At 47.7% G+C, this 27,385-nt stretch overlaps 1 protein-coding gene across 1 annotated transcript in view; it reads left to right on the top strand.

Moving 5' to 3' along the window:
• The window catches only part of st3gal3b (ST3 beta-galactoside alpha-2,3-sialyltransferase 3b), a 50,126-nt gene extending 28,287 nt beyond the window's left edge, over positions 1-21,839 (top strand). The window contains 7 exon segments of the mRNA XM_076981476.1: positions 2,796-2,859; positions 3,015-3,110; positions 3,455-3,641; positions 15,838-15,981; positions 17,906-17,921; positions 17,924-18,051; positions 19,640-21,839. Coding sequence (XP_076837591.1) covers positions 2,796-2,859; positions 3,015-3,110; positions 3,455-3,641; positions 15,838-15,981; positions 17,906-17,921; positions 17,924-18,051; positions 19,640-19,729 — 725 coding nt within the window. The 3' untranslated portion in view covers positions 19,730-21,839.
• The last annotated feature ends 5,546 nt before the right edge of the window (positions 21,840-27,385 follow it).

Raw genomic sequence — 27,385 nt, 5'->3', positions numbered from 1 at the left:
CCCCCCCCCCCCCCCCCCAACACCTGTAAAGAATTAGCACACCATTTTTAAAACATGGTTTTTATTGCAATAGACCTGTTGGCATGCTTCTGTATGTCTCTATGCATTCAGATATGAGAGCATACAGTTGGTCTACTGTACTAGAACATTATGCATCATTCCCCAAGGTGTTGAATGAGTCAATAAATTAACATCAATTTAAATTTTACCTTTAACATAGTTAAACTACTGTTGTACGAGAATTCTAAACAAACAATTCACTTAAAACAGTATTTTTAGAATGACTAGGCAAAATGTTAATGAGATTAAGCTACCTACTTGCTTGCTAACTGGTAGCACCAGCGTTATCGTTACCATTTTATTGTTATCTTATGGTAGCGTAGGTAACACAAGACTTGCAATCATCAAAGCCCAAAAACAGGCCTCATAGAAACGTACCTGCTCAAAGAACAGAACCATTGTGTTGGCCGCTGCCCCTCTCGATGAAGTAACGGTGTCTTAAGGTAGCCGATGTGTTCCACCATTGTACGTGTGAATGCCCGTTTTATCGCCATGCACAGCTGCTTCAGAGCATGCGATTCGACTCCGGCCCATCTGCAAAGATAGCTTAGATTTGAACATTTTGTCAGACTCCCCACCGCTGCAAGGCAGCCCTGCGCTGAATGTAACCTTTGTGTGCCTACGAGGGCTGCCGTGTCCGCACACACGCAGGCTTTCTAAAGAGAGCATCCCGTGTTTACTTTACACTGGGTTTCCCGTTCCTCCACGGATCGTGGGAGAAGTATGTGCCGGGCTTTATTCACTTGGAGAGGCGATACGTGTGGGTCTTGAATAGGCCCTGCACAAAGCTTTTGCAGTCATGTGTGAGGGCAACATAAAAATAGATGTTTCTTCGCTGCCAGTTTTAGTGTAAACGAATACCTTCGGCCACCTACGATTGATTCTGCCCCACAATTCAAAGTACCACCGAACCCCTTAGACGACTGAAGAGAAAAAGATCCTTTGACAAAGTTATAACAGGGTTTTTATTTTTTAAATATTTTTCGTCCTCGTGATGGTTTGTCGTATTTTTTGCCACTGTCACAGCATCTGGGTCTATTGCTTCACATATTGTGCAACTTTTCAAATGTTTTCAGTCACTCAAGATGAGTCACTTAAAACAGCCCTAAATGACCTGTAACCATTCTCTAGTGGTTTTTAGCTGGGTTTGGTGTGTTTACTTTGCGGACACATGCTTTTTGATGAGTCATTCTTTAGGTCAGGCCCACCCCTAACACACATTCACACATTACGACCGGCATAAAATACTCCGCAGTGTTTTAAAATATTTTTTTACTTGCTTTCTTGACTGCCATCAAACGTGGCACGAATGTCTCTGTTGTGGCTGCTTGTGCCGCCTCACACATTCTGAACATGCTCATGTGACACCCAGGCCCTTCAACTATAACTCAGAACCTGAGCCCCATTGCCAAAACAGTATATATGGAAGGTGAGTGGTTCGTTTGTCCAAACTGCTTTGAGAGATGCTTGGCCGAAGTGTTTATCCCATTATCTGAAAACGATTAGTGGCCATTGCTCAAAGCAGTTTTTAGGGAACCTGCCCCAGTAAATTTCGGTGTGGTCTCTGCGCTGTTTACGCTGGCATTACTGATGCATGATGGCAGCTGTCGGCGAGTCCTGCAAACACACTGCGCTGGAGTTCGGCTCTTTAATCATTAGGCCTAGGGTGGCTGTTAACGTCGCCTGGGTACGGAATTCCACAACGCACAAAACTACCGCCGTCGCAAGAAGCGGAAGAGAGACTTGTACCTGTTACTCACAATTAGTCGAAGTGCCTTGTGCTTTTGTTTTATTTGTGCCCTCGGGACATTTTGACTGTTAATATCGATGTAAACGAGAGTGACCTCTCAAAGTGCATCAACTTCCTGAGTCGTTTGTTTCCCACATCGTGTTTATGTAGTCAAATCTGAACTGCACCGCTCATCACCATTAGAGGTAGGCATTGTTCCGTCTTGCAAAGCACGCCCGTCTCGAGGAGCTCTTGTGCTCAGCAGTGACGTTCCCTCAGCGTTTATACTGACTTTTAAGACTTCATATAAATGACAACAGAGGAAGCACTGCAGTATGAAAGGGTCTTTATGAGCTGTGATTACCGACAGGCCAGAACAGACCGACCGGGCGTGTGTGCTCGTACTCGCAGTCATGAGCTACTCAGTGGGGTATGACCAGTCTTTCATGCTTGGATCCCTCCAACTCCCACGCACACGTTGAGGTGCTGGCAGTCCTCAGCCTTTTATAGAGTGAACCACCTCTAAGAAAGTACTTGGTGGATAAGCATTATTCTGCCCTTGCTGGGAAGCTGAGTGTCTCTCCGCTGATATCCGAAGACGGACCGTGGTGTCCGCCTTCGGTAAATGTTCTGCCAGGCCTGTGCGGAGGAATGCTTGTCACGACCAAACATCTTTTGTAAATTTACGCCCTCAAAGCGTCTGAGGGCATTAAATTGTGAACTTTGTCACAGGAATGTGCTTGTTTGAAAACCTGCATTCCAGGTTTACAGGTCGTTTTTTTTTCCATCACCTAGATTCCTCCTAGATTCCTTCCTAATAAACCATCCCGCAAAAGCTGCGCAATACGCTCATCTTTCTGCGTCGGACCACCGGGCGGCACGGGCTTGACCGACATGCTCGCGGCCCGCCCTGATGCTCCCGTCCTGACGCTCCGTGGGACTGACGCGCTCGCTTGGCTGATCGACTCTGACTTGGCTGGTTGTTGTGCTTCTGTTTCCTTTGCAGAAGGTATCATAGACAAGATTTTAACTGCCACAAAGCATTATGGGCTGGAACCAAAGCTTGACAGGTAAGCAGAAGTGTACATGAAGGGTTGCCATATATACGTGAAACCTTACTAAAACCCTCTTTATTATTCATGAATTACCTTTTACCTTTAAATTGACATACGAGTTGGGTTATGAGATTGTCACCTGTTTGTACGTTTCTGGTTTTCTTTTATAGTTTAAGTTGTAAGAGGTGTATAATAATAGGAAATGGAGGAATCCTTGCCAACAAGTCTCTGGGCTCCCGTATTGATGAATATGATATAGTGGTGAGGTGAGTATTTACATACAGTAAGAACATTTTAATGAACGTTTAGAGCATGTGTGCCGGGTGGGGTTATTGGCTGAAGGTTCTTCCTCAGTCCATGAACGTAGGCCAAATCGTAACTGAAGAGATCTTGTTGGAGGTCAGATGAATCTTGCTCCAATATAAAAAAAACAACTTGCTTGATTCAAAACTTGATTGCTTGTGACAGTGGGTAAGATCTTGAGGCAATGACCTTATCAGCTCCTTCACATCTGCATATATCTTGAAAACATAAGATTTCTCAGTTTTCCGAATATGCATTGCCGTATTACAGAACAGTGACGATGTTGGGGGGGGCGGGGTGTCTGCAGGTTAAATGAAGCTCCTGTGAGTGGCTATACCAAGGATGTGGGCACCAAGACCACAATGAGGATAACGTACCCTGAGGGGGCCATCCAGAAGGCTGAGCGCTATGAGAAGGACTCTCTCTTTGTGTTTTCTGCCTTCAAACCTCTCGACTTCAAGTGGCTGAAACACTTGATCTTCAGGGAGAGGCTGGTGAGTCCAAGAGTCCTAGGACTCGGTGGATGGGGAGGGTTCGGTTTGACTCAAACGTGAACTGATATGCCAGCTGGTTTTAATTTGCTTGTACATCTTGTATATTTCACCTTTTATTGCTGAATCTAAAACAGTAGGTTGGAATTGCTAGAATTTTCATGAGATTTTGTGATTCCACAACCATTGCCTCACATGTTTGGGTGAAGACCCCCTCTTCCTTTAAAATGTCTGACTTACCTCACAATTAAAAGCTTTGAAATGCAATTATGAAGGCGAAAGAGTCCCGGCAGAAGCCGCTGTGGTGGCCCGTGTTGAGGAAGGCTTCATACGTCGTTCCTCCGGCGCCAGTCCAAACTAGCGCTAAAACTGGACCGTGCCAGGTTTGACTGACGGCTGGCGAATTAGCCTCGTAATCCAGAGGCGGCCGGGCACGGCCGAATGAAGTTCTTCTTATCTCAATCCGCGAAGGGATGTCAATTTTAATGAATCCACTCTTATCGCACTTACCTAGTCGCTTTGGAGAGAGCATGTCCTCTGCAGGTCAAGGCCTCATTTTAGATTTTCATTATTATTGTTTTTTGATTGGCTGCCATCTTAATGAAAGTGTGCCAAGTGGAAGCGCTGGCCGCCTTCCTCCCTCCTTTTGTGCCACCTGGTTTTGCTCACAGTCTTATATAAAGGCGTCCATGCCTGGTTGGTCCTTGCAGCTGTGCGAGTGTGTGTGTGTGTGTGTGTGTGTGTGTGTGTGTGTGTGTGTGTGTGTGTGTGTCCCACCATCAGGATGTCGGATTGCAACGGACAGGACAGTTGAAAACGTGGATAATGGAGGCGCCCTTGGCTGTTTGGAAGATCGCCTTTGATCTCAGTGGCACGGTTTTCCTCTTTCCAAGTCAGAGGTCACCAGAGCCCCACTTCAGCCGTAACATTCATGACGGCTGTTACAAGGGGTGCCCCCACCACGAAAATCACGCTGGGGGGGATCAATTAAGTGTGCTGTTCTGTGGAATACAGCAATTTGGTATTTGATCAGGATAATCTAGTCAGTTAATTTGAGCGTAGGGTCATGCAGGCAGCCTTGGGGAGGACATTGCTGAAGTCAATGTGCAGCCTGACCAAGAAGGAGGCCATAGTCCTCCGACACACACACACTAACACACACACACACACCAGACGTCCTTGCTTATGTAAGGTTCATCTCGCTTTCTTTTGTAATTGTTTTCTTTTTCGGGACGACAGGAATACACAGCTGTAAAAGATGTTTAGCAACAGCTGGTCTTCAGTGTGACCTGTGTATATGTATTAAGTTGTAAGGGTATCATGTTTAAAGTGTTTTTTTTTTTTTTAAGTGGTTGTCACTTGATAAATGAAGACCATCACTGTTGTGCATTCGTAATGAATAATGATTCTGAGAGTAGATACATCAATATCAGCTCAGGGAACCCAACACGTTCCCTTGTTCGGCTTTCAAAAAGTTGAACTTGGATATTATGTTTTTTTTCTGTGTGATGCAAACCCGAGTGAGTGGAACATCCAGGCGAGAAGTTCCGTTCTTGCCGTTTCCACTCGGTCCTTTGGAGACGTGCCCTTCGGTCACGAGAAGGCAGTAATCAGGCCTGATAGCGAGGTCAGGCGCACATAATCTCACCCATAATCCCCCATGTCCTTAGCGGCGGCGAGCCATCCGTTCCAGGTTTGGGAGACGCGGCAACAGTACCTGGGCTCGACCCGGGGGGACGTCTGGGAAAGCGGAAAAGGCATCTGTGGAGAATCTCGCGTTGGGCGGCTTGCAGTCGTGGGGGTGGGGAAACTACTTTTACTTCCTGCTCCAAGTTGTTGGATACCTGGCGGAAAAAGGACACAAGGTTTGTGCGAGCCGCAGTTACAGCGAGGCGGCTCCATTGTGCCGTGTTGGGTTTTGTTTTTGTTGTTTTCTTGTTTTTTGTTTTTTTGCTGTCCCGCACCGACAGACAAGCTCGTGGGAGGCCACGAACACACAAAGGCACATGTGACTGTGTGGACAATTAGCTTTAGAAAAGCACACGCCTATAGACTCTGGACTAATCCTCCGCTAGAACTGCCTCTTCAGTCTCTTCTGCCCCACAGGCTAATGTAACTTTGAACAGTGGCTGGCAGGAGCTTTGAAGTGATTTGTTTCTGCGTTGCTTTGTGTGGTATGGACACTCAGCAGGTGGAAAGAATGCGTGTGTCTTCAGTGCCCCTAGGGCATTGAAAGGAAGAGGCACTGTTGACGGCGTCGGAGACCGATGTTTTCGCAACACCAAAAACACTCACCTGACTCAACAGGACGTGTGTACTCAAAGCCTGATTCTGGAGATGATCCAGGAACTGTGTATGGGAGTATGATTGCTACGAACAGGAAAAGAACTGATCCCAGATCAGGGGGCTCACAGTGGAAGAGTCTTCCTGAAACTCAGTGCTGCAGTGCATGTGCAGTTCATTTAAACACCGTGTTCCAAACATGTGCAAGCTATTTTTCAAAGACCAAACCTGTAGACTCGCCCCACACACACCTGGAAGCTAATGGATTTTATACTAAAATTGCAGGCATATGTTCATATACATAATCTTGGTATTAAAGTGACCTGTCAATAGCCACAGTCATCACCCTATTCAGCACCACACAGATGGGTTTTTGTGTGTGTGTGTGTGTGTGTGTGTGTGTGTGTGTGTGTGTGTGTGTGTGTGTGTGTGTGTGTGTTGACATACCTTCACATGAACATACCCAGTGTGCTGTGTGTGGTGACAGTCTTGTGTAATACAATGTAAAAAGAAAGAAAAAATTTACTTCAGATTCAGATTTTTTTTTTTCCTTAAATTAAATTTTTTTTTGAGGGGGGATGGGGGGGATCATTTATCTCCAACATACAGCATTAGCATAGATCGCTTATGTTAGGCTCCTCTGCCCATGAAGAAAAAAGCACCTCAGACTTTTTTGGTGAACCTGGGGGGAGTGAAGGGTCTCCAGCATGAAGGCGGTGTAGATAACGAGCTGCCTTCCAGTACGATTACAGTAAACCGGATTAAAAGGTCTCGGGAGTCACACAGAACACCCAGCTCCCATGTGAACATCTCTCCTTCAGAACGACCTTTACCTGCTAATCTTGCTCCTGCCGCGTATTTATCTGCTTCTCACGCTTTCTATTAAAGTGGTAATCACTGACTGTTTCAGTCGTAGAGGCTGAAAGCTGAGCGTTTGTTCTTTTTTGGGTAATCTTCCCATTATCCTGTTTTTCCCGTTGGTTCGCTTGGCTGTCAGAAGTCTCGGGGTTCGGGCTCGGATACCCAGGCCTCAGGTTTTCACGCTTCCGTTCCGGCTGCTTTTACTTCGGTCTTCGTGCTGAAATTCAGCTGCTGGAATTCGGGCTGTATAGAGTCTCCTGTCTTTTGTTTACGCCAGAACTCTGCTCTGTGTTGATGCCTAGAGAAAGCGTGGCTGTGTTTACTCCACAGTCTCCAGGAAAGGTGACTCACAAGCACCTCTGAAATACAACACAGACGTGAAATGGAACCAGAAGGAAAAGGAGCCATCAATGGCGCAGAGACACAATTGTGGTACCAGGCCCGGTTATTCACTAGTTACATGAGAAGCAGTTTTATTTTTATGCTTTATTATATATTTATTTAATGTTCTCAATCCTCGGTTGTTCAAGACACCCCACTGGTTTACTTAATCATTTATTTTGTAATTCTGTGCTCTTTTGCATCTTAAGCTATTCATTAGCTATTTTGCTTTAACGTTATTAGTGTCGAACGCTTCTTGGCTGTGACGTTTGTGGGTCGGCGAAAGACGAGACACAGAATCCTTCTTGACTGACGTCACTTTTGCGTTTATTTACGAATATAGCGCAATTTGCGCCACGGAGAACACTCACACAAACACAACGTGTAAACTCTAGACAACGACGAGCACAAGACACTGCGCGAGCGCACATTAAATAGACAGACCACATTAGCCCCATGTGATTACGAGACGATTCACAGGTGAGACACATTATTCACACAACATAGCCTTCACCACAGAGTTCCGCAGACGCAGACAAAGCACGTGGACAACGTTTACACACGCCCAAAAGGGAGGGGCCGGGGTCCTCAACGTGACAGACGCCCCCTCCAAGGGCACTACCCGTCCCGGGGTGCCAACAGGACCGAGTGCCCCGAACCCACGACGATGGGCGGATCCGACGCGCTCAGTCCTGCGTCTGGGAGGTGACCGCCCTCGGGGAAGCGTCCGCCACGGACCGCCTAGAACACCCTCCCTGGGAACACAGGGGAAAAGACGTTAGACAACGGCACGGTCACGAAAACACAAACAGGCATGCTTACACACATAGACACAAACGGGAAGAGGGGGTTAGGTACACATACGGGTAGACTTACGAACACAGGCACACACACACATGAAATAGGCGCCAGGCTGCGCGCCAGAAGGAGAGCGATGAGGGGAGTGAGATCGGGAGCCACTGGTGCTGCAGGCGCTGCGGTGGGCGGTGCTCCTCCTGCCCTTGCTGCAAACCCTCCACCGGGCGCAGCGCGGTTGGCCGACGTGGCAGGTGCAGCGCGGTTGGCCGACGCGCCAGGTGCAGCGCGGTTGGCCGACGCGCCAGGTGCAGCGCGGTTGGTCCCACCCCTCGGTGGGCCGTACGGGAAACCCTCCTCGCCCGAGGATCTCCCTCCGGACCTGGCAGTGGGAGTGGCTTCCTCCGTCTCCATCTCCTTGTCACTGCCACGGCTCCAGCTCATGGGCTGTCCCGAGCTGCCACCCCGGGAACAGTCCATGTCGCTGGCTGGGGAGAGCTCGGAGGACGAACCCGCCTCTGGACTCCTTCTCCTCTTCACTGTCCCGGCGGACAGTTCCGAGGGGGAAGGGCTCTCCTCCTCCTCCGTGTAGGAGCCCTCGGATGGAGGGTAATCCCCATTCTCCTCCTCCTCCCTACCGTCTTCCTCGGGGCATGCGGAGCAGTCCGACGGGGAGGGGTACTCCCCCTCGTCACACTCTTGCTCCTCGCCCTCCTCGACGGGGGGAGAGGGAACTACGGGCGGAGGGAGGTAGTCCTCCTCCTCTGACTCCTCCTCCTCCTCTTCACCGTAGTCGACGGTGGAGACATCGTCTAGCGACGGAGGGTAGGCTTCCTCCCCCTCCCCACCGTAGTCGACGGTGGAGGCTTCGCCTAGAGACGGAGGGTAGCCCTCTTCCTCATCACCTTCCTCCTCAGAGTCCTCCTCCCCAAACTCGCTCTCTGGGGTAGTGTCTGTGGCGCAGAACACGTAGGATCCTACCCGCAGAGGAGAAAGAGCGCGGGATGGAGGAGGTTTTTTTCTGTCGCTCTCGCCAAGTCTGTACCGCCCCCTCGCGGATCATCTCCGCTATCTCGGGGTCGGTCGTTGCCCGTGCTGAAGCCAGCTGGAACGCGCAGACCGGGTCCTGTTCCAACTGTTCCAAGGTTGGTGTGGCTTCGCAGCGCGGTGGCGAGGAGGGAGCGTGGTGATGCCGCTTGCTGGGGCGCTGGCTCTTCTTTGGCCGGGTTGTGTAGCCTGGCATCGTTCTTGCTGTCTCGAAAACGGCTCGTCGTTCTGTGACGTTTGTGGGTCGGCGAAAGACGAGACACAGAATCCTTCTTGACTGACGTCACTTTTGCGTTTATTTACGAATATAGCGCAATTTGCGCCACGGAGAACACTCACACAAACACAACGTGTAAACTCTAGACAACGACGAGCACAAGACACTGCGCGAGCGCACATTAAATAGACAGACCACATTAGCCCCATGTGATTACGAGACGATTCACAGGTGAGACACATTATTCACACAACATAGCCTTCACCACAGAGTTCCGCAGACGCAGACAAAGCACGTGGACAACGTTTACACACACCCAAAAGGGAGGGGCCGGGGTCCTCAACGTGACACTGGCCTTTGTTTTTAAGACGATGGGGAACTGAAGCAGTGCTCACTGCAGTGTGGATATTTGTTACACTAGGAGAGTGCACTTTCTTATAAGTGCTCGGATAGATTCTAAATAAATACATTTTAAATAAACGTTCTACTTCGCAACAGTTGTGTGTAAATAAGTATGCGAACATGGTGCCAGGAGAAAACAAGAATTAACAACCTAAAGTCTCCGCCAAGCTCTGCTGTGTCCAGTCACCGTGTGGCAGGGGTCAGCTCTGCCACCCAGAATGCTTTGTGTCTAGGTTGCTCCTAGAACCTGCGAATAGATATCACTGTGCAGCGTGTTCTGTTGTGGGAGTGTGAAGGTACAGGGTGACGGTACGGGGTAATGACCCCCGTGCAATGACGTAAAGGTGAGAGGTCAGAGCTGGTAAGGAGCACAAGGAGGCAAAGTGCCTCAGACAGCCATGTCTGTTCCTGCCAAAACAGCACAAAACACAAACACATCTTCCACTTCTACCTTGCGTGCTGTGGCAAAACCTGATTAATGTGTGGCTGGCTCATAGTGTTAGTTAGGGTTCCACAATATGCACAAAAATATTACATTATGATTAATAACACAACTATATAATGCAATTGCATCCTGCCAGTTAATATGCATCATCGAATCCTCGGTGGAACATTTAATGGGACTTTTGTGTCATCAAATCACCCACAGAGCAGTCCTGAATATTTATGAATGATCACGATGTTGTGGGCACACAATTAGTAGTAATTATTGGTCACAGGACTCATTTGCATATTGCCGCCTTCTGCGGTATCGGTATCGCAGAGGCCAATATCGCATCAGCGATTAATAAACGATATATTGTGCAGCCCTAGCATTAGCTGCCATCATATCGGTGTTCATGGGCAATCCGTGCATGACAACTCAGGCAGCAGGCGCACATCTGTCCCCCAGCGTTCCTCCGTCTCTTACAGGCACACTCTCCAAGCAGCACGGTCGGCTGGAGTGTCCACAATAAAAGCAGTTCATTTCACTTTAACAGCAAACCTCCCAGGTTTATTGACCCTTTAAATATAACTTTAAAGATAAACAGGAAACCCTGCAAAAATGGCCTGTTTGCCTTTCTGGTTGTGGCTGTGCATACATTTATTAGGGGGGGGGTTCTTCACTGTGGGGTAATACCCATTCTTTCATGACTCTTGCCAGTTCTTGGTGCGAATTTAATTAACGCATTCGTTTGTGTGTTTGTTTACCCCCCACACACTCCCTCCTTTTCTTTTCCACCTGTGGATCCAGTGGTGTTCTGGTAGAGAAAGGGCACGAGCAATCCTCAATCAGCACATTTCAGTCCTCAATCGGCACATTTCAAAGCTGCTCCTAAAACGTGTGTGTGAGAACCGCGCGTATGGCCTGTGAGGGTTGGGGCGAGGGTGGTGCTGACGGAGCACCTGTGGAGTGGTCCATCAGGCGGGGACATTACCAGAGATATTTCCATGGATTGCCAGCTGACATTTTTGTCTTTGTGCCCCCCCCCCCTTCCCTCCACTGTTCTGTAGCCTGCAGAGACAGGACAAGTTTCTCTCTGAAGTCTTCCTGGAGTTCCAAATTGTTAAATTTGTCCAGTCCCACCATGCCTGAGAACCCCAGGAGCAGCCAATGATCAAAGCCCTGATCTCCTCAAATTGCTGGCTAACTAGTGTTGAGATTCACTTAGAAACGCAGATGTAGGCCACAGTAATCTCCGCTAGACCTCCTGGTATATAGTCACTTTCCGTACACTGCAGCCTGTACGTGATTGGACAATGAGGCAATTGATGTTTTTTTGCTAGTGAATTGCAGTATTGTTGACGGCCTGCCAGTAGGTTGTCCTCTATGATTCCAGGCTGCTTTAATCTGTATTGGATTAGCCATATAAGTAAGAGTCTGTAATCTTGCACTGGTTTTATTTAACATGCTTTGAAATCAATTTGAAGTCAATTTAAAGTATATAGTTACTAATCTAATATAAACAAATATTCTCAATATGTAGTTTTTATACCATTTGAATTAATCATAGTTTGCACCCTGTCTAGTATCAGTTTTTAATGTTTTACAGAATGGAGAAACGCACAGTAGTATTTACCATGTGAATTAAATATATTGCATTACAACAATTAAAAGAAAATAAGAGTCTGCAGACATGAAATCATTTGATGGAAAGGTTTCTCGGACAGATTGTAAAATTGGTAGCTATTTTGAAGATTGTACTCTTGAATGAGAAGTATCAATGGGGTCATTTTATGGTTCTTGGTTTTTGAGGATTTTGGGTGGTTTCCATCTTGTGGTAAACCTGAGGTCAGACAGGTGTTCATTTTGGAGTGCTTGAAACATCTGCTCCTACATCTTGAACAGTACTCCAGAGATCTCAGCAGTGTTCTTCAGGGTTCTTCAGACATTCACTACCTCCCCAGACATAGGGGGCTGGGTTCTTCAGACATTCTCTACCTCCCCAGACATAGGGGGCTGGGTTCTTCAGACATTCTCTACCTCCCTAGACATGGGGGTTGAGTTTTTCCGGTTCACAAACTTTCTCCAGCCATCCTCAGACCCTACCTGGTGGTTAACGTCTGACTACTGGACATCCTTTGACTTGATGCTTTTGGGTGGTAAGTCTCTCTCATCCAGATTTGACACTGATGCCTTTATAATACTGCTATACTTCATCATGTAATACATCGGTGTTGATGCTGGAATGAGAATTGTCTACCACACAAATAACATTGTCAGTTGTGCTCTAGGTCTATAGCTATAACTACACAACTATAATACACATGTGTAAGGTAGTGTACCAAACACAGTAGACAGTTAGCACGAGTACATATAATGTGTTTTTATCGACATGGCTGGGATGTGTATAACGCATGTAAATATCTTTAAACTAAAGCTGCCATGGTCTTCGTTTCATCTTAAACCCAGTGTGCTGATATATACAGCCAAAACAACGAAAAACCACCACTGTCCACTCACTTACGACCTGCACTGCAGTTGTTTTTGAAACGGGGCCTTGTTGTTTGGCCTTCTGTTGCCTTGTTCACTTATCTCAAGATGCCTTGTATACCGCTGACACTAAACAACGTCTTCGGTTTTTCCGCCTGGATTGATATCCCCATCGAACCACCCAAGATGCCCACTCTTCCTTGCTAGGGTCCATTTGAGCTCAAGTGTTTGGTAGCAGAGCAGATTCGTAATGGAAGACCTCTCGCTCGTGCTCACACTTTTGCTCTTTGCGACTGTTATGCGGTTGGTGTGTTTGTCGACTTCTGTAGAGCATAAACACAGTGTATGGGGAGACATGTCAGAAACTGTTTTTCCACATGCTAACAAACCCTCCAGCCTGTTGCAAAACGTGGAACTCTCAGCCATCTGCACCTGGGTTTAGGGATCTTTGCCAGTCCTGGGCGAGCTTTATGATTATTGTGATCGCTCATTCCTAATCCAGGATTCTTGATAACTCAGGACTAAGTGGAAAAGCCAACAACGCCATTATGCAAAAGTGCCGTGCTATTTTTGTGGCAGTAATTCTTTAGCTGGGGACTTTTGACACGGTAGTAGTGGTGTTCTGGTTCAGATATTTTCTAAAAAACACTCAACTTGCCTCACAGTTTGCATCATAAATAAAAGACACTAACCCAGCATGTTCGCATGTTCGTGGCCGAGTTGACTGGCATGCTTTTGGAGGCATGTTCTGCCCAATCACAAAGCAGCAAGGCAGCCAAGCCCCCCCCCCCCCATCCCCACCGCTTGGCCTGCCCTCCCCTGCACCTAACTGGACACCTCCCTTCCACTGGAGGGAATGGTGCACGGGCTGTAGCGGCTCCCCTCCACCCGTGCTTCTCCGTACCCGGTGTGGGCTAGAAACTCCGCACGCCTCAGCACAGATGTGCGGCTGCACACGACCTTTTTTCCCCCCCTCGGCCGCTCGCTCTCTGCAGCGGAACGGGACGGGGAGAGGCCGGGCGATGTGGCCTGCGATTTTTATGGAGTGATTTAACACTGGGCGGCCATGCTGGGAAGCTTGTTACGGGCGGGCTGGAGCTGCGTGTGGGGACTGGGAGGCCTCAGTCACCTGCTTCTTTATTGGACGGATCAGTTACAGGGGCAGCCTTGTTTGATGAGGGACTCGGTCGTTAGCAGCCCTCCACCGCAAACGACTCGTGGTCTGGAGGGCAGGGAGAGGTGATCCGTCAGGGTCTCTCTCTCTCTCTCCTCCCTCTCCCCACCTCTCTCTCTCTCCTCCCTCTCCTCTGTTTCTGTCTGTGGTTCCCTGCAGGAATGCTTGTAAGAGGTGTGTTTGTTCTAGATCCAGGCAGGACCTAAGGAGGACTTCAACAACTGGACTATGTTTAGAATGGCTATGTCTAACTTCGGCGGGGATGTAACATGAACCAGACTCTACCCGAAGCCCAGCTATGAAAATAGATGACAAGGAGGAAGTTAAAGTATTTAAGCATAATAAATGCAAAACTCTTGTCAGAGTGGACACATCCAACTACTTGGATTTCATATGAAGTTTATTAAATTCTTTCCCTTGTGCAGCTTTAATGAAAAGCGTTATGTAACTTTAAATGAGAAGAGATATTTATTTAGAGTTCCTCGGCACAGAGGACTGCGTAACCTGTGATGTCCCTCATGGCCTCTTCACAGCTAGTAAACGTCTGAGTTTTACCACCTTCCTGGACCATACGTGTATTTGGCTGGTCCGTCTCCCAACCTGTTGGCTGCGTGTACCAGCCAGACCATCACCCCCTGTAGGAAGGCAGTCTGGCCAATGGTCCCAAGCTCCCAGGACAAAATTCAGCCTGCCCAGTGGTCTCATGCTCCCAGTAGAAAGGCCAGTCTGGCCAATGCCCCCCAAGCCCCCTGACAGCCTGAAAATGACACCGTTGGGATAAGAGCCATATTCATCTTACGCTACAGTTTCACTGAATAGGCCACATTTGAACACATGGCATCATGCGGTCTGAAGGTTTGAAAGGATCTGAAAGCTTCCTTGTACCATCTGGAGCTATGTAAAAAAAAAAATACTGGATTAAAAGATGCTTCGTTACCACTCCCCGTCTCCTGCGTGTTTGTGCTAGCACTGTTTGAATGCAGTAGACCCTTATATAATTAAGCCTCTCTCTCTCTCCATGATATTTGGAGCAGATTGCCCTTGCATCCTGGCCCTCTTGCACGGGTGGAACGCCAGAACTGTCATGTCTGAGCAGCTTGTATAGGGATCACACTGGGGCTTCCTGCGTCGTCCGTATTCGAACGATCGTTCGCCCTCGTTTTTGCCAAACAGCCCAGGGCTGGTATTTCTGACGCACTGCTTGTGTCTGCCGTTTACATTGGCCGCCTTTTTTTTTTTTTCCCTGACCGTCGCCCACCGTCTCCGTCGGCCGGGACGGCGTTTGAATGCGATGTGCGATTTTCTCAGGCGTAGGTGAATTTTTTTTTTCTCCTTCCGCAATCCGCTCACCCACCTGCCGCGTTCCCCAGACCTTCTGTTCGTGCCTCCGCTTCCCCCACCCCACCCGTCGTTGACAGGAGAGATGATGTGGTTCTTGCTGTAGCTTGCACTGGGGATGGCGTAGGGGAGTTTGGGGTTGGGGGGGGGGTGTGTGGAAGGCTCTTCAAAGGCGTTCGCGCGGCACCACGGCCGCACCCATTATTTGACGATATCAAAGGCAGCGTCTGCTTATTTGAACAGGTGACTCCCATTACGTCGGACGACCCGGCTGGCCCCGCGCCAGCGGCCCCGCCACACCGGTACCGGTGCTGCCATCCGCCATCCGATGATCTCAGTGCGAGGCTGTCGATTGAATAATTGCGCAGCTGTGGCGCTGGGCTACTCTCCTGAGTAATTGGCAGGGGAGGACCCGGGGGCAGCCGCCGCCCCCCGAACGCCCCTGCGGGTCAGGATCTCATTTGTCCGCTTCCTGTAGGCCCTGTCCTGGATGGACGCACTGCCTCGCCTTTAATGAAAGCCGTCCCGGCGATCACGCCCCCCCCCAGGTCCTCCTCTTCTGCCCTGTCTGTATGCGGCGATGGCAGGCTCTGGGTTTCTGACCCACGGCCTTTCTCATGTTTATGGAAGAAAAAATCTTGTAGCTTTCTTTTAATATAATAACCACGGCTTCGTTATTAAAGGGGAAAGGTTGTTGATTTGGCTCATGTTGCAGTCCGACGTCTCGGCGCAGCGGTAATGGAAACCTGTCTTTGAGTCTGCCTTTGTGTGTTTGGCTGTTCGTCAGGGGACGGAGGGGTTCTGGAAGTCCGTGGCCCATTACGTGCCCAAGGAACCCTGGGAAATGCGTATCCTGAACCCGTACTTCATCCAGGAAGCTGCTTTCCAGTTCATTGGCCTGCCTCTGAACAACGGCCTTATGGGCAAAGGGGTAAGTGTCGGGACCACCAGCATCTTTGGGAGGGGGGGCATTCTTGATTCCATTAAAGCTGTTCATTATTCCATTAAAGATCACCCGTTTCCTGGCCTCATTGGTTGTTTTATGTGTAGGTCAGCAAAGACTTAGATTGAAGGGATCAGACACCTGTAAAAAGAACTGATATTTTTAGCATCGGAAGACTTAAGTCAGTTACAGCTAATGTTGGCAGGCAGTTCCAAGAAGCAATTTTAATGGAAATAGGGGGGTGACGGGAAGCCATGGGCATATGTTTCCTCTGATGGGCCGTAATTACTCCGAAGGTGACCACAGGTCAAAGAAAGCATGGCTAATCCTCATAGAGACGGCTCTAGCCTCGAACTGTGACCAAATCCACGGAGGCCTTTATCTATCTATTTATTTATTTATTTACTTTTTCAAAAACACGGCCAAAGCACGAAAGCTACAGCGCAGAGATTCATGCTCGAGGACGTCAATAGAAATGTCTCGGCTTGAGCGCGTCACAGAACAGGCTTCGAGTAGAGTGGATGAAGCTTCATCATGAGGAGCTCTCTGCTCTTTATTCTTTCTTTTTTTTTCCCTCGGTCATCTGCTGGTAAAAAGGTACCATGTTTACCCAGTCTGCCACGGTAATGTCATCTCGCTGTGATCTATGTCCTACGAGTAAATACACGCATTGCTCAGGCGTGATGCGTACTGTGTTTTGGGGGGGGGGGGGGGGGGGGGGGGAGGGGGGGGGGGCAAAGAGCAGCTGACTGTGTGCATAGTCATTACAGAAGTGTGTTTGACATGCCTCAGATCCTGAACGGGAACCTTACCGCAGATTCCTCACCTGGGGTGAAGTGGTGGAGCACCGAGGCTCAGCACGTCTTGTCTCAGGAAATTAGATCTTACAAAGGAGGAGGGGCTCCTCCCCACCGCCATGTGCTCACATTTACGGAGGCTCGCCCAGGTTTGGTTCTGGGGCCGTACGGAGCCCGGCTCGATGGAGCTGTCGGCTTAGCCGCTTACAGAGCGCTTCGAGATGGGGTTGGAATAGGCCGGGGGGTCGGCCACCTCCTGAAGACCAGCCGCCCTCTTTGAACTGCACGACATGTGCAGAGCACGTTGGTGGGGGGGCGACCCCTCCACTCCAGGGCCCCTGAGGCTGTGCGGGTAGGAGGGCAGATCCGGAGGGGAAGCTGTCCCATACGGGACTGATCAAGGCGGGATACACTTTGACACATCCTATCCCTCCCCCCCCAACCCCCCATTAGAGCCCTCCTAACGCTCACCTGCCGGGTGGGGGTGGGCATACAGCCCAAAACCCATCACTGACTGAGGAAAAGTGTGTGTGTGTGTGTGTGTGTGTGTGTGTGTTTCCAAACGCATGCATGTGTCTGCCTGTGTGCAAGCCAGGCTGCTGTGGGCTAATGATTGCGAATGTTTCCCCACCCCTGGGAGACAAGGAAGTCGGGGTCTGCCTTCTGAAATTGGCATTTTGCGGGTGGGGGTCTGTTTAAGCAAATTGCTAATCACACGCGGCTCAGGATGAGTTAACAGCCTCTGGCGTGAACAAAGCCAGGGTGCCTCACGTGCACCAGCGTACTGCAGGCCCGCCGCCCCCCCCCCCCCCCCCCCCCCCCCCCCCCCCCATTAAAAGCAGGCCCACTGCAGCGCGACACTGCAGTGCACGTCCAGTCTGAGCTGCTCTAAAATCTTGTTAATGCATTTTGCTTTGTGTCCACCTGGTTTGGTTTAAACACCCATCAGTCACTCATTCGAGTACGGAGGGTTCTTTTTACACTTAAGCATTCAGTAGGTGGTTCTGCTAATAATGGGTACCAACAACGCACCAGATGACCAGGCAGAGAGAAGATACCCTGCAGAACCGTAACGCCATACTGCAGAAGGCTGAACTCTCCCCTTCTTTCCACAGAACATTCCAACACTGGGACCGTCGCCATAACGATGGCCCTGCATAACTGCGACGAGGTCGCTGTTGCTGGCTTTGGCTACGACATGAACACGCCTCACGCCCCCTTGCACTACTATGAAAAAGTCAAGATGTCTGCTATCAAAGAGGTACGGCTTGCGTTTGGGTTCTCGTGTGATGTTTTGTGAGCCTTCACGTTTTCCCGCTCCCTAACACAGCCTGACGAAATCCTACATTCATCTCATTTGAATATCTGGACACATGAGGCATGAGTTATAAATGCAATATTAGATGGCACAATGATCTCAATGTGCAGGCCTGTTCTATCTGACCTTTTTCTCCTGTTTAGCTATTGGAAGATCACAGCAGGAGTGTAGTTTTTTCCAATAACGAGGGGCTGCTTCCTTAACCTGGTCACTGCTTTGTGCACATTCGGCGATTCTTCTCGGCCTGCCTTTGCCATCCCGGTCATGGACTCCGCCATCACATCAAAAGCCTTGTAGATTCTACGGCAGTCTTCCTTTCCACGCAGCCCGTCTGGATTCGATGCTCGGATCGGTCGGTTGGCTTCGTGACGCAAGTCGCGAGTCTGCTTTTGTCGAGCCGCGGTTGTTTCTCTCTGCGTCGCGCTAAATATCGTGCGAGGAAGCGGAGAATAACAAAATCGTGACCCCTTTGCATTTTTCAGACCGTTTGTTTTGCTGCTCTGCCTTGTTTAGGTAGTTCTTGTTTATGAAGTGACTCATTGTGAGAGGCGCATGCTGTAACGTTAGTGCCCCCCCCCCCCTCCAGACCGAACCGTCTCTCTTGACACCGCTCCCCAACATAAGCGAGGCACGAAGGAGGTCCGTCTCCTTCCTTTTGTCCTGCCCTCTCCCTCGCCACTGAAGTCCGGGACCCACCACGGACGTGATCCTTCCAAACGGGCCCAGCCAGTCTGCTGGAGGTAAGCCCGGGACCCGGGCGAGGGGCTCGGCCCAGAGGCGTGGCCCCCTGCCAGGAGCGGGGCCCTCCCACTCAGAGCCCAGAAGCCCTCACAGGAACCTGAGGCTCTGATTTCATCTGCCGTGGGGTCCAGCAGTTATGGCCCACCTCCCCAACAGGAAGCTTGACCTTCCTTGCCCTGTAGTTGTATTATGTCTGAAAAAAAATTGCAGAGAAGGAAGATTGTTGTGCTGCAGAAATGCCGTTCTGCATTTGGGATTGGACGTCCTCACTTGGGAAGTGCTGGTGTTCACTGAAGTTGACCACAACCTTCAGATCTCCGACCGTACACATTTAAACACCTCTGGAGGCCTAGTGGTGCTATTATGATTGTAATAAAAGACATTTACAAACTGGAACCTTTCCATCAGTTAATCGAAAAGAAACTTCAGTTTTAAACTGAGATTTGATATACCTCTTTATACAAATGTCTGGGGTTCTTTGTGTTTAATATTAATTGGTATGTAATTTCACATAATGCATAATGAGGTGGTTTTGGGCAATGGGTAAATTATGAGCCTGTATTGGTTATGACTTGGAGCAATATGAATCACTCTAGACTTCATACAAACAGAAACAGGCCTCATTTGATTTAGTGCTTGTATGACTGAATAAGACCTGTTCTCTCTTTCTCCCCCCCCCCCCCCTCTCTCTCTCTCTCTCTCTCTCTCTCTCTCTCTCTCTCTCTCTCTCTCTCTCTCTCTCTCTCTCTCTCTCTCTCTCTCTCTCATATATATATATATATCCCTGCAGTCATGGACTCACAACATCTCGAAGGAGAAGGAGTTTCTCCGGAAGCTGGTCAAGGCCAGAGTCATTACTGACCTGACAGGGGGGATCTAACTCGGCCAAGGTGTGTGCCTTTCCCTGGAGCACGCGACACGGGGGATGCTGGGAAATGCAGTCCAAGGAGTGGAGGGCATCGGGGCGTTAGGCTGCGGCGGGTGGGGCATTAACGCCTCAGCGGGATACGCGTACGTGCCTTCTGACGGAGAGACGTCCTCTGAGCGGCACACTCGGGGGAGTCTGATGTGTTCTGAAACGTCTCGGGAGAGTGCGGATCTCCCAACGCGTTTTTCGTCCTCGCCCCACAGCTCCACGACGCGAACGCCCTCGGAGACGCGCCGGGCGGCAAACGTATTCGGCGCTGCGGGACAGTAGCTCGACTGATTGTGCCAAATGTACCTCTTCCAGAGGAGGAGGTCTCCGCCCTCCTCCACAGCATGAATGTATTCACTGTGTAAATATCAGAGCTTTTATGGTGTATTTTATCAACTTACCAAATCGCCCCTCCCAACCCAAACCCGGTTCTGCCTTCACGGCAGCTTCTCCATCTGGGTGGTTCCATGTCACTCTCTGTGGTTCCGGGCTGTTTTGGATGGTTCCGGGCTGCTCCAGGCATGTCCTGCCCCTGCCGTCTCAAGGTCCAATCACGGCCTTCGTGTAAATCCTCTCCTCTGAGCTGCGAAGGCCCCTCCCTCCCCCATCTCTCCATCATGAGACAAGAGTATTGTAGTTTTTTTGTCTTTCCAAGGAATGAAAGTCCGTTCTTTTAAGTTATTTATTTTGGAACATTATTGTAGGCCTTAACTGGATTTTGGAAGTTGTCTCTCTTCAATGAGGGACGTGTCTTAATTCTGTCTTGTTAGTTTCTTTCCTAGCCTTTTCTTCCCTTGTTGTAATATCTCATGTTGTGTACTCTCTCTTCAAATCATATTAAGTAGTGAGACCAGCCTTGCAAAGATCACGCTTTGTTGAGGTAAGCTGCCACACCGTGTTCTGTCTCTGTGTCTCTGAATGAACCCAAGCACATGAAGGCCTGGGAAGACCAAGGATTACCTTTTTTATACATTACCAGCTTTGCAAGGTTGCTTTCCAAACAGTTCTGGTTTTGTATGTTTTCTGAGAATGACGCTCTATTTGTAAGAATTTCTATGGAGATTCTGACTGGTCCTTTTCAATGTCAAGCTGAAGATGGGAATTGTAGTTCATTATGTCAGACAGGCTAACACAGCCAGACTTACCCAGCCTGCTGGACACTTTGCCCACTCTAACAGTCCCCTTCATTATACCACAAGTTGGTTATCATGTGAGGCCAGAAATATGACTGAAAAACCAAAATTGGTGCATTTATTCCATACAGTATCACTAAGCAGCATTACCATTTTCATTTAAATGGAAGGATTATTTTAATTAAAGAAGTCAAGAAGTGTTAATTTTCCTTTATATATAAATATATATATAAATATCTTTAGTGACATAATAAATGTGTTACCATTTTAAGGTGAATTTACAAATTGGGTGTAATGATCCAAGCCGAGTCTGACCATCCCCAAATGTCTCTTTGTTCCATCTTTCAGTTTGAAACCTGTACTGCCATGAAAAGCATGTGGAGTTGAAAATGGTTGGACAAACCAGGTTTGTCCAGCCAAGCTAACGTGATATTTATTTATGTTTGAAGGTCTGTGCAAATCTGGATACAAAGTATCCGAATCTCATGCCAAAGACATGTATGCAGTAATGTAGTACTTTGAAGTGCTTCCTGATCCGTGTTTGCCTGTCTGTCCACGCTGGTTGGAAAGTGGGTACGATCTTGCGCCCGGTGGTTTCTTCTCATTTAAAAAGTGTTGTGAGTCCAGGACTCGTTCATTACTACGGTGATGCCTGAGACATTTGTCCAGTCTCGTGCTGTCTCGTGGACAAAGCATGAGGTCAGTACCTTTGGCACACCAGCGAACAGGACTCTGGGTTGCTAGAAGGACGTGGAGTTGCGTTGTCGATTCCTGAACGTGCTGCAGCCGTAGTGACCTGTCGAAACAACAGCAAGTTCATCTGTAGACTGGAATACGTCTGGTCCTGCCCGACTCCTGTGTCTGTTCTCAGATAGGTGGGATTGTCAGCTTTCAAATTGTGTTTAAAAAAAGAAAAGACAAATAAATAACAACTGACAATGGTTTTATTGTCTCTTGTGTTTTTATGTAGCTTGAAATTGAGAATCTTGTGTATCTTGCATGCATACAGTGTTTTGCTTGCTGAGATTGGAGGTGTGCTTCTGGCCATGTTAACCACATTTCTCCTCTCTTCACCATCATTCTGTAGCCATCTTTAACTCAGATGTTTCTTGTCAAGCATTAAGTTAGATTTTTAAGGGGAATTTTTTTCTTTTGCATTTTAAAACTATGGGAAAGGTTCATTTTACACCTTTAGCCTAGAGACAAACTGTCTCTAAAATGTGTTCCATTATAGTTGTATCGACACAAATGCTGCTTTAATCTCGAAGTAGGCCTACATGTAAAGTTATCACGCCATTTTAGTTTTACCTGGGGTCGATATTATTAATACGTTATGCAAACATGTTGCTTTTTTCTCTTGCATTCGTGTTTTCTTCTGCACCTTAACATGATTTTTATTCTTTTTGCGTTTCATGCCGTCCTTAAACAACAGGCTGCAAAAAACGCAACATCAACTATTGACTCATATTTTAAATAAGACAACTGCAGTTGCTAGATTTTTACATTGAAGGAATCCTGGGACATTACGCAAATTAGCAAGATCAACATGAATTGATGTTTGAAAACTGAGCATGACCAAGAAGGTTATCGATTTTGCAATATTTTTTAAGTTAAGATAATAAAAATAAAAGTCCTCTGTATTTTTTCCTGGCCATAAGGATTATTGGCATGAACAGAGTTTACAGATGCGCAGTTTTGCGCCAAGTAAAAATAGCGCTCATTGAAGATGCGCCAACGACGCAACGCTAGACAACATTCGCGACGCGTTCTAGTTACTTCCGTCGCTTTTCTTTCATTTCTTGATGTTTCACATTAGAGAAAGGTTTTGTTTTGAAGTAGTGCTATGATTGTATGTATTATATGCTGTATGATGTTAGTGTCCATAAAATTCACATTCAGTGATTGGTTATACTGTAGATAATTTTATGATGAATGTAAAATGACGTTTGTGTTAGCTGCAGTTGCTTTCATATCAATTAGATCACATGAAACTGTAATTCTGTATTTAATACTAAGGTTGTCAGAAGCTCAAACGTGGTTCAGTTGTCAAACCTGTGGCCTAATATTGGCCACTCCATTGCAGACGGGCCCTGTACTCTCCTTGTGGTTTAAATTGTTTCACTGGTCTCGGGGTGAGGCTTCCCTTGATCATTACATGGAGAAGAGAGACCGCACACACCACACGTATCAAGGTGAACTGGTGTCTGTGGTAGGGATCACAGACACTTCATTGCCACTTAAGGTGCTGCAGAATATGTGCAGACTTCATTTCAGACAAATGGTATAAAAATGTACTATTAATCAATATCGGATGTAAAACCTATCGAAACCTGGCTTACCTGTAGAGGCAGTCTGTACGAAATGTGAAATAAGGCAAATGCTTTGTGTGTGTGTGTTTGTCTGTCTGTCTGTCTCTTTATTTACTTTCTATAGCTCATGTTGAATTTTAGTGAGGATCTAGTTTCACTGTAGTGGTCCCATAAGTCTCTGAAGGTATGAGCACAAGGCCTGTATGGATCGGAGAACAGATGTGTTAACTGCACTCTGAGCTGCTGACCCCGAGTCCCTTAAAAGGACTGATGGGACTGTCTGTCCTGCTGTTAAAAATGCCAGTGATATGACCTTTTCCATTCTGCCGTTAGGGCTCCTCATATTATATTGGCGCACTCCTGCGGCTCATTGGAGGATGTTACGGTCTACTGACAGGCTTCGTAACGACTCCGGGCCATCCCGAGGCTGTTCCTCATAGCCTCCTGTGATGCTTTTATTTGTACTGACACATATCCAAAACGCCCTCTCCCCTGTCAGTTAGAGAATGCTCCTCAAGGCCCTCTGGTTGAAACTTCCCCTTCCAATAAACTCAGATCGGTGGGAGAAATTCAGATTTTTCTGTGAAACAATCTCAAACGACATGCATCCCGCTGTGGCAGGGACTGAATTGTACGCTTGTGGTATATGTTGCGTCAAACATTTAAGCCCTGTTTAAGTAACCTGTCACAACCTGTTGGTATGAGATCGTAGTAGCTCTACTCTCAGAAATGGTGCAAGGGTTAAAAACGGACAAGACCACTTCCTGTTTGATTTAAAACCAAACCTGATGGTTGAATGGGACACGCAGACTTGAAAATGTCCTCCACCACGTCGGCATGACAGCTCTGAAGTATACAAACGAGTGTGTGAGAGATGGTGTCCTCTTTCAAAACAGTGCCAGTGTTTTTTTAATTATCCTGCCATGGTCTAGACCTCAACCAACCGCAAGGTTTAAATCAATGGGAAGCAATTGCGTTGGTTACAGAGAAGGAGACAATTCCCTCAAAAGGCAGTTCAACTTCACCAGAACCTTCATCCCATCACCCAGATTTGACCCCACCGTTGAACTGATACTGCTTCACTCTTCGTTTACTATGCTGGTTGCAAAACAACATCAAATGCTCCAGTGAAGTGAGATGTTTGATCTTCTTAGAGGTCTTTTTTTTTCGGTCTGAATTTTCCCCTCATTTTCCACGGTGCTCCTGAGAACTACAAAAGAAGATGAAGGCAAACTGAAAAAGATGCGAGGTGTGTTTGTCCGAGCCCCTGAAGTAAAGGCGCAAAGAGGAGACCGCGAGAGGACGGGAAGGACAAGCAAGACATATGAAGCACAGGAAACACTTTCCCACTTAAGACCTTCACATCTGGATACACACGCCCCCCCCCTCCCGCTAAGACTCAGGAATTCTAGGCGCTACATTAACACGTCGGCTCCTCTTTGCAAGCGTGTTGTAGTATTTGTTTTAGATGGTGAATAAACTTCTAGCCGTAGATATGATACGAAACCAAGAACGTTAGTTTTGCTCAAATTTCTGAATGCTCACTGGGTACAGCACGTTCAAACAAGGCCATGAACTACAAACAAACTTAAGGTGTGTCACTTCTATCTGTTGTATCTGTGTCTGACTGCAACTCTATGTAAACTGCAGCTAATAATTTTCCTAACATTTGGTAAAGCTGGATTGCTAACAAACGTTTTACAAAGATGCACACCCGTCCTTTCGATTTGTTTCATATTCATGTTGAGTTATTTTGAAGCAGGTTGATTCCCGTCAGTGTATGGGAAGTTCTGCTTGGCATATCCTGATTTCTCGCTACGCACACAGTGTGTCCGCTCTGGATTAGGTCCAGAGAGGATAACGTTTCCTTAAATGAAACATTGCTCGATTTGCATCTCAATCTTGCAGAGACTGATCTATCAATATGTTTAAGAAGACATTAGACATTGGACACCTACCAGGAGCATAGATAGTGGTGGCAGCATTCTTGCCAAAAAGTGTCTGTTGTATATGTCCTGGTATAATTGCTTCTAACTGTGCTCCGTGGCTATGCAGAGATTGCAGTCATCTTCAAATCTGCTCGATAAGAGCCTGATTATCGCTGAAGACAACAGCCGGGTGTTATGTGAGAGTAGATGTCACTTTGACCTCTTCTTATGAAGAGTCGTGTCAGCAGCTGGGTTTCAGACTGCTTCCTCGTTCACGGGCTTTGCCGCGACAGAAATATTTGCAGCGCCTGCTTCCAGCAACACATCCCTCCCTGCTAATCACTGTTGTCATGACACGTCGCACGGTTTTCACACTTGGGTTACACCTGATGCTGCCATTCCTGTGTTCCGTGTATGAACAAACTGATTTGGGCTGCAAATCGCGCCGTTTCGCGCTCCCTTCGCTGTGTGAACGCTCAGTGGGAAAATACCTGGATTGCATTCGGCAGCAGATGGTTGCTGGAGAAAGCCCTTGGAAAAGACATGCTGTGGTGCCTCTAAAAAAACTTGTTTGGAAATCCTCAGGGTGCAAATATTCAGCAGCGTTATCTGATCAAACCTGAATGGCTAGCTGCTGAGTCCCTGCAGGGTTTTACCTGAGGAGGAGGCAGATCGCTATCTCGGCCGAAGAGAAAACTCGCACTCCTCTTTACTACTGTTTCCTCCACCCACGGCCACCTGCCATGAGACTTGATGTGCATTCTTTCATCTTGCGTTCAGCTGCATGCATTGTTGGCCCACTCTATTAATAGGGCCCTGGGGAGCCACCCGGCATTTGTCTGCCTGTTTCTCTTGTTTAGAAGAGGAGAGCGAGGCCGTGTTTGCCCAGGCTTTGTGCTCTGATCCTGCTGTTTGCAGTGGAAGGCGTGCCACGCAGTGAGTGCATGTTTGTGGGTGGAGGGGGGAGATGAGTTAGGGGTGGTGACGGAGGCTGGGGTAGGTATAGTTGTTTCTCATAACCAGAGAAAGACAGGTTTCAGTGGAATCCTCCATTTACCGGTGACCAAGTGACATAGCACATCATAACACATAATGTGAGAATGCTGACCTACTTATGGAGAGAAATACAAATAGAACTAATTAAAGAAAGGTGTGTATGAGCAACGTAAGAGGTGTAACTGTGCACAGGCCGCAGAGGTGTGATGCTTTTAAGAGTGATGTTTACACCATGTGTCATGGAAATCGAATGTCCTGAAGGATTATGGGGAATCCTACTGATCTGGTGATACTGCCATCACTTTGATTAATGTGACAATCAGGAACAACCGAATTCGATTTCAAACGTACAGACACTGGTTGTGTGAGTGTTGGATTTGTGTGACTTGTCAGCCTGTTTTAACACGGAATTATTATAAACATGATTGGAAGTGGTGAACTGGTACTTTCTCGGGCCATTGAGTTGTCCCTGTGTTTTTCAAGGGTGCTACAGAGGAGGATTATGGGATATGGGGGGTTATGAGCCCTCAACAGCCCATTCCCCACTTTCAACATACCAAGTCAATTTGGAGATTTTTCTAAGAAATTAAAGTGGTTTACTTAGAGTAGAATGACCACATGGATCAAATGACCAATTCAAACAGTCAAACTGCAACTAACACCATTTCCCCATGACAAACAGTAGGCGTGGGATAATTCATGAGCACTGAACTTCTGTTCCTGAGAGGTCGCCGCACTCACCCCGATTCATTTTTTAAACATCTCTTTGGGAAGCATGTTTCGAAAAGTCTGGAGTTTCACCAGGTTTTGTTACCACTCCAGATCGTTACTCAAAGATCCGGTCAACGTGACAGATAGCTGTGTGTATAGTGTACGTATAGTGTATGTCTAATGAAACAAGGAAATATTGGAGACCCTAACCTATATCATCAATTGTAAAAAGGATCCCTCCGTTTATTATGGTTAATCAATCAGTCCACACATTCCTCAAGACATTTTAAAATGAAGTGTGCATATGTCTGCGGAGGTGAGGTGTGGTAAAGGTGGTGGTTATGTTCTACATTCTTAGCTGATGGAGCTGAACAGTGAATTTGCTTAGTGAATGTTCAAAGGCGTTCAGGGGCATCAGCGTAATGGTTCTGGAAGCTTAACACGAGCTCAGTTCTAGAACTTCCTTCCCTCCCACGAACTCTGCAGAGTTCTGCGATGTACACATAAATATTCCTGACACCAGGAACATTTTGCTACACTGAA

The sequence above is a fragment of the Brachyhypopomus gauderio genome, chromosome 19 (assembly GCF_052324685.1).
Source record: "Brachyhypopomus gauderio isolate BG-103 chromosome 19, BGAUD_0.2, whole genome shotgun sequence".
In the NCBI taxonomy this organism is placed as follows: domain Eukaryota; kingdom Metazoa; phylum Chordata; class Actinopteri; order Gymnotiformes; family Hypopomidae; genus Brachyhypopomus; species Brachyhypopomus gauderio.
Note: the sequence above shows the minus strand (reverse complement) of the source record. Positions and strands in the feature narration are given on the sequence as shown.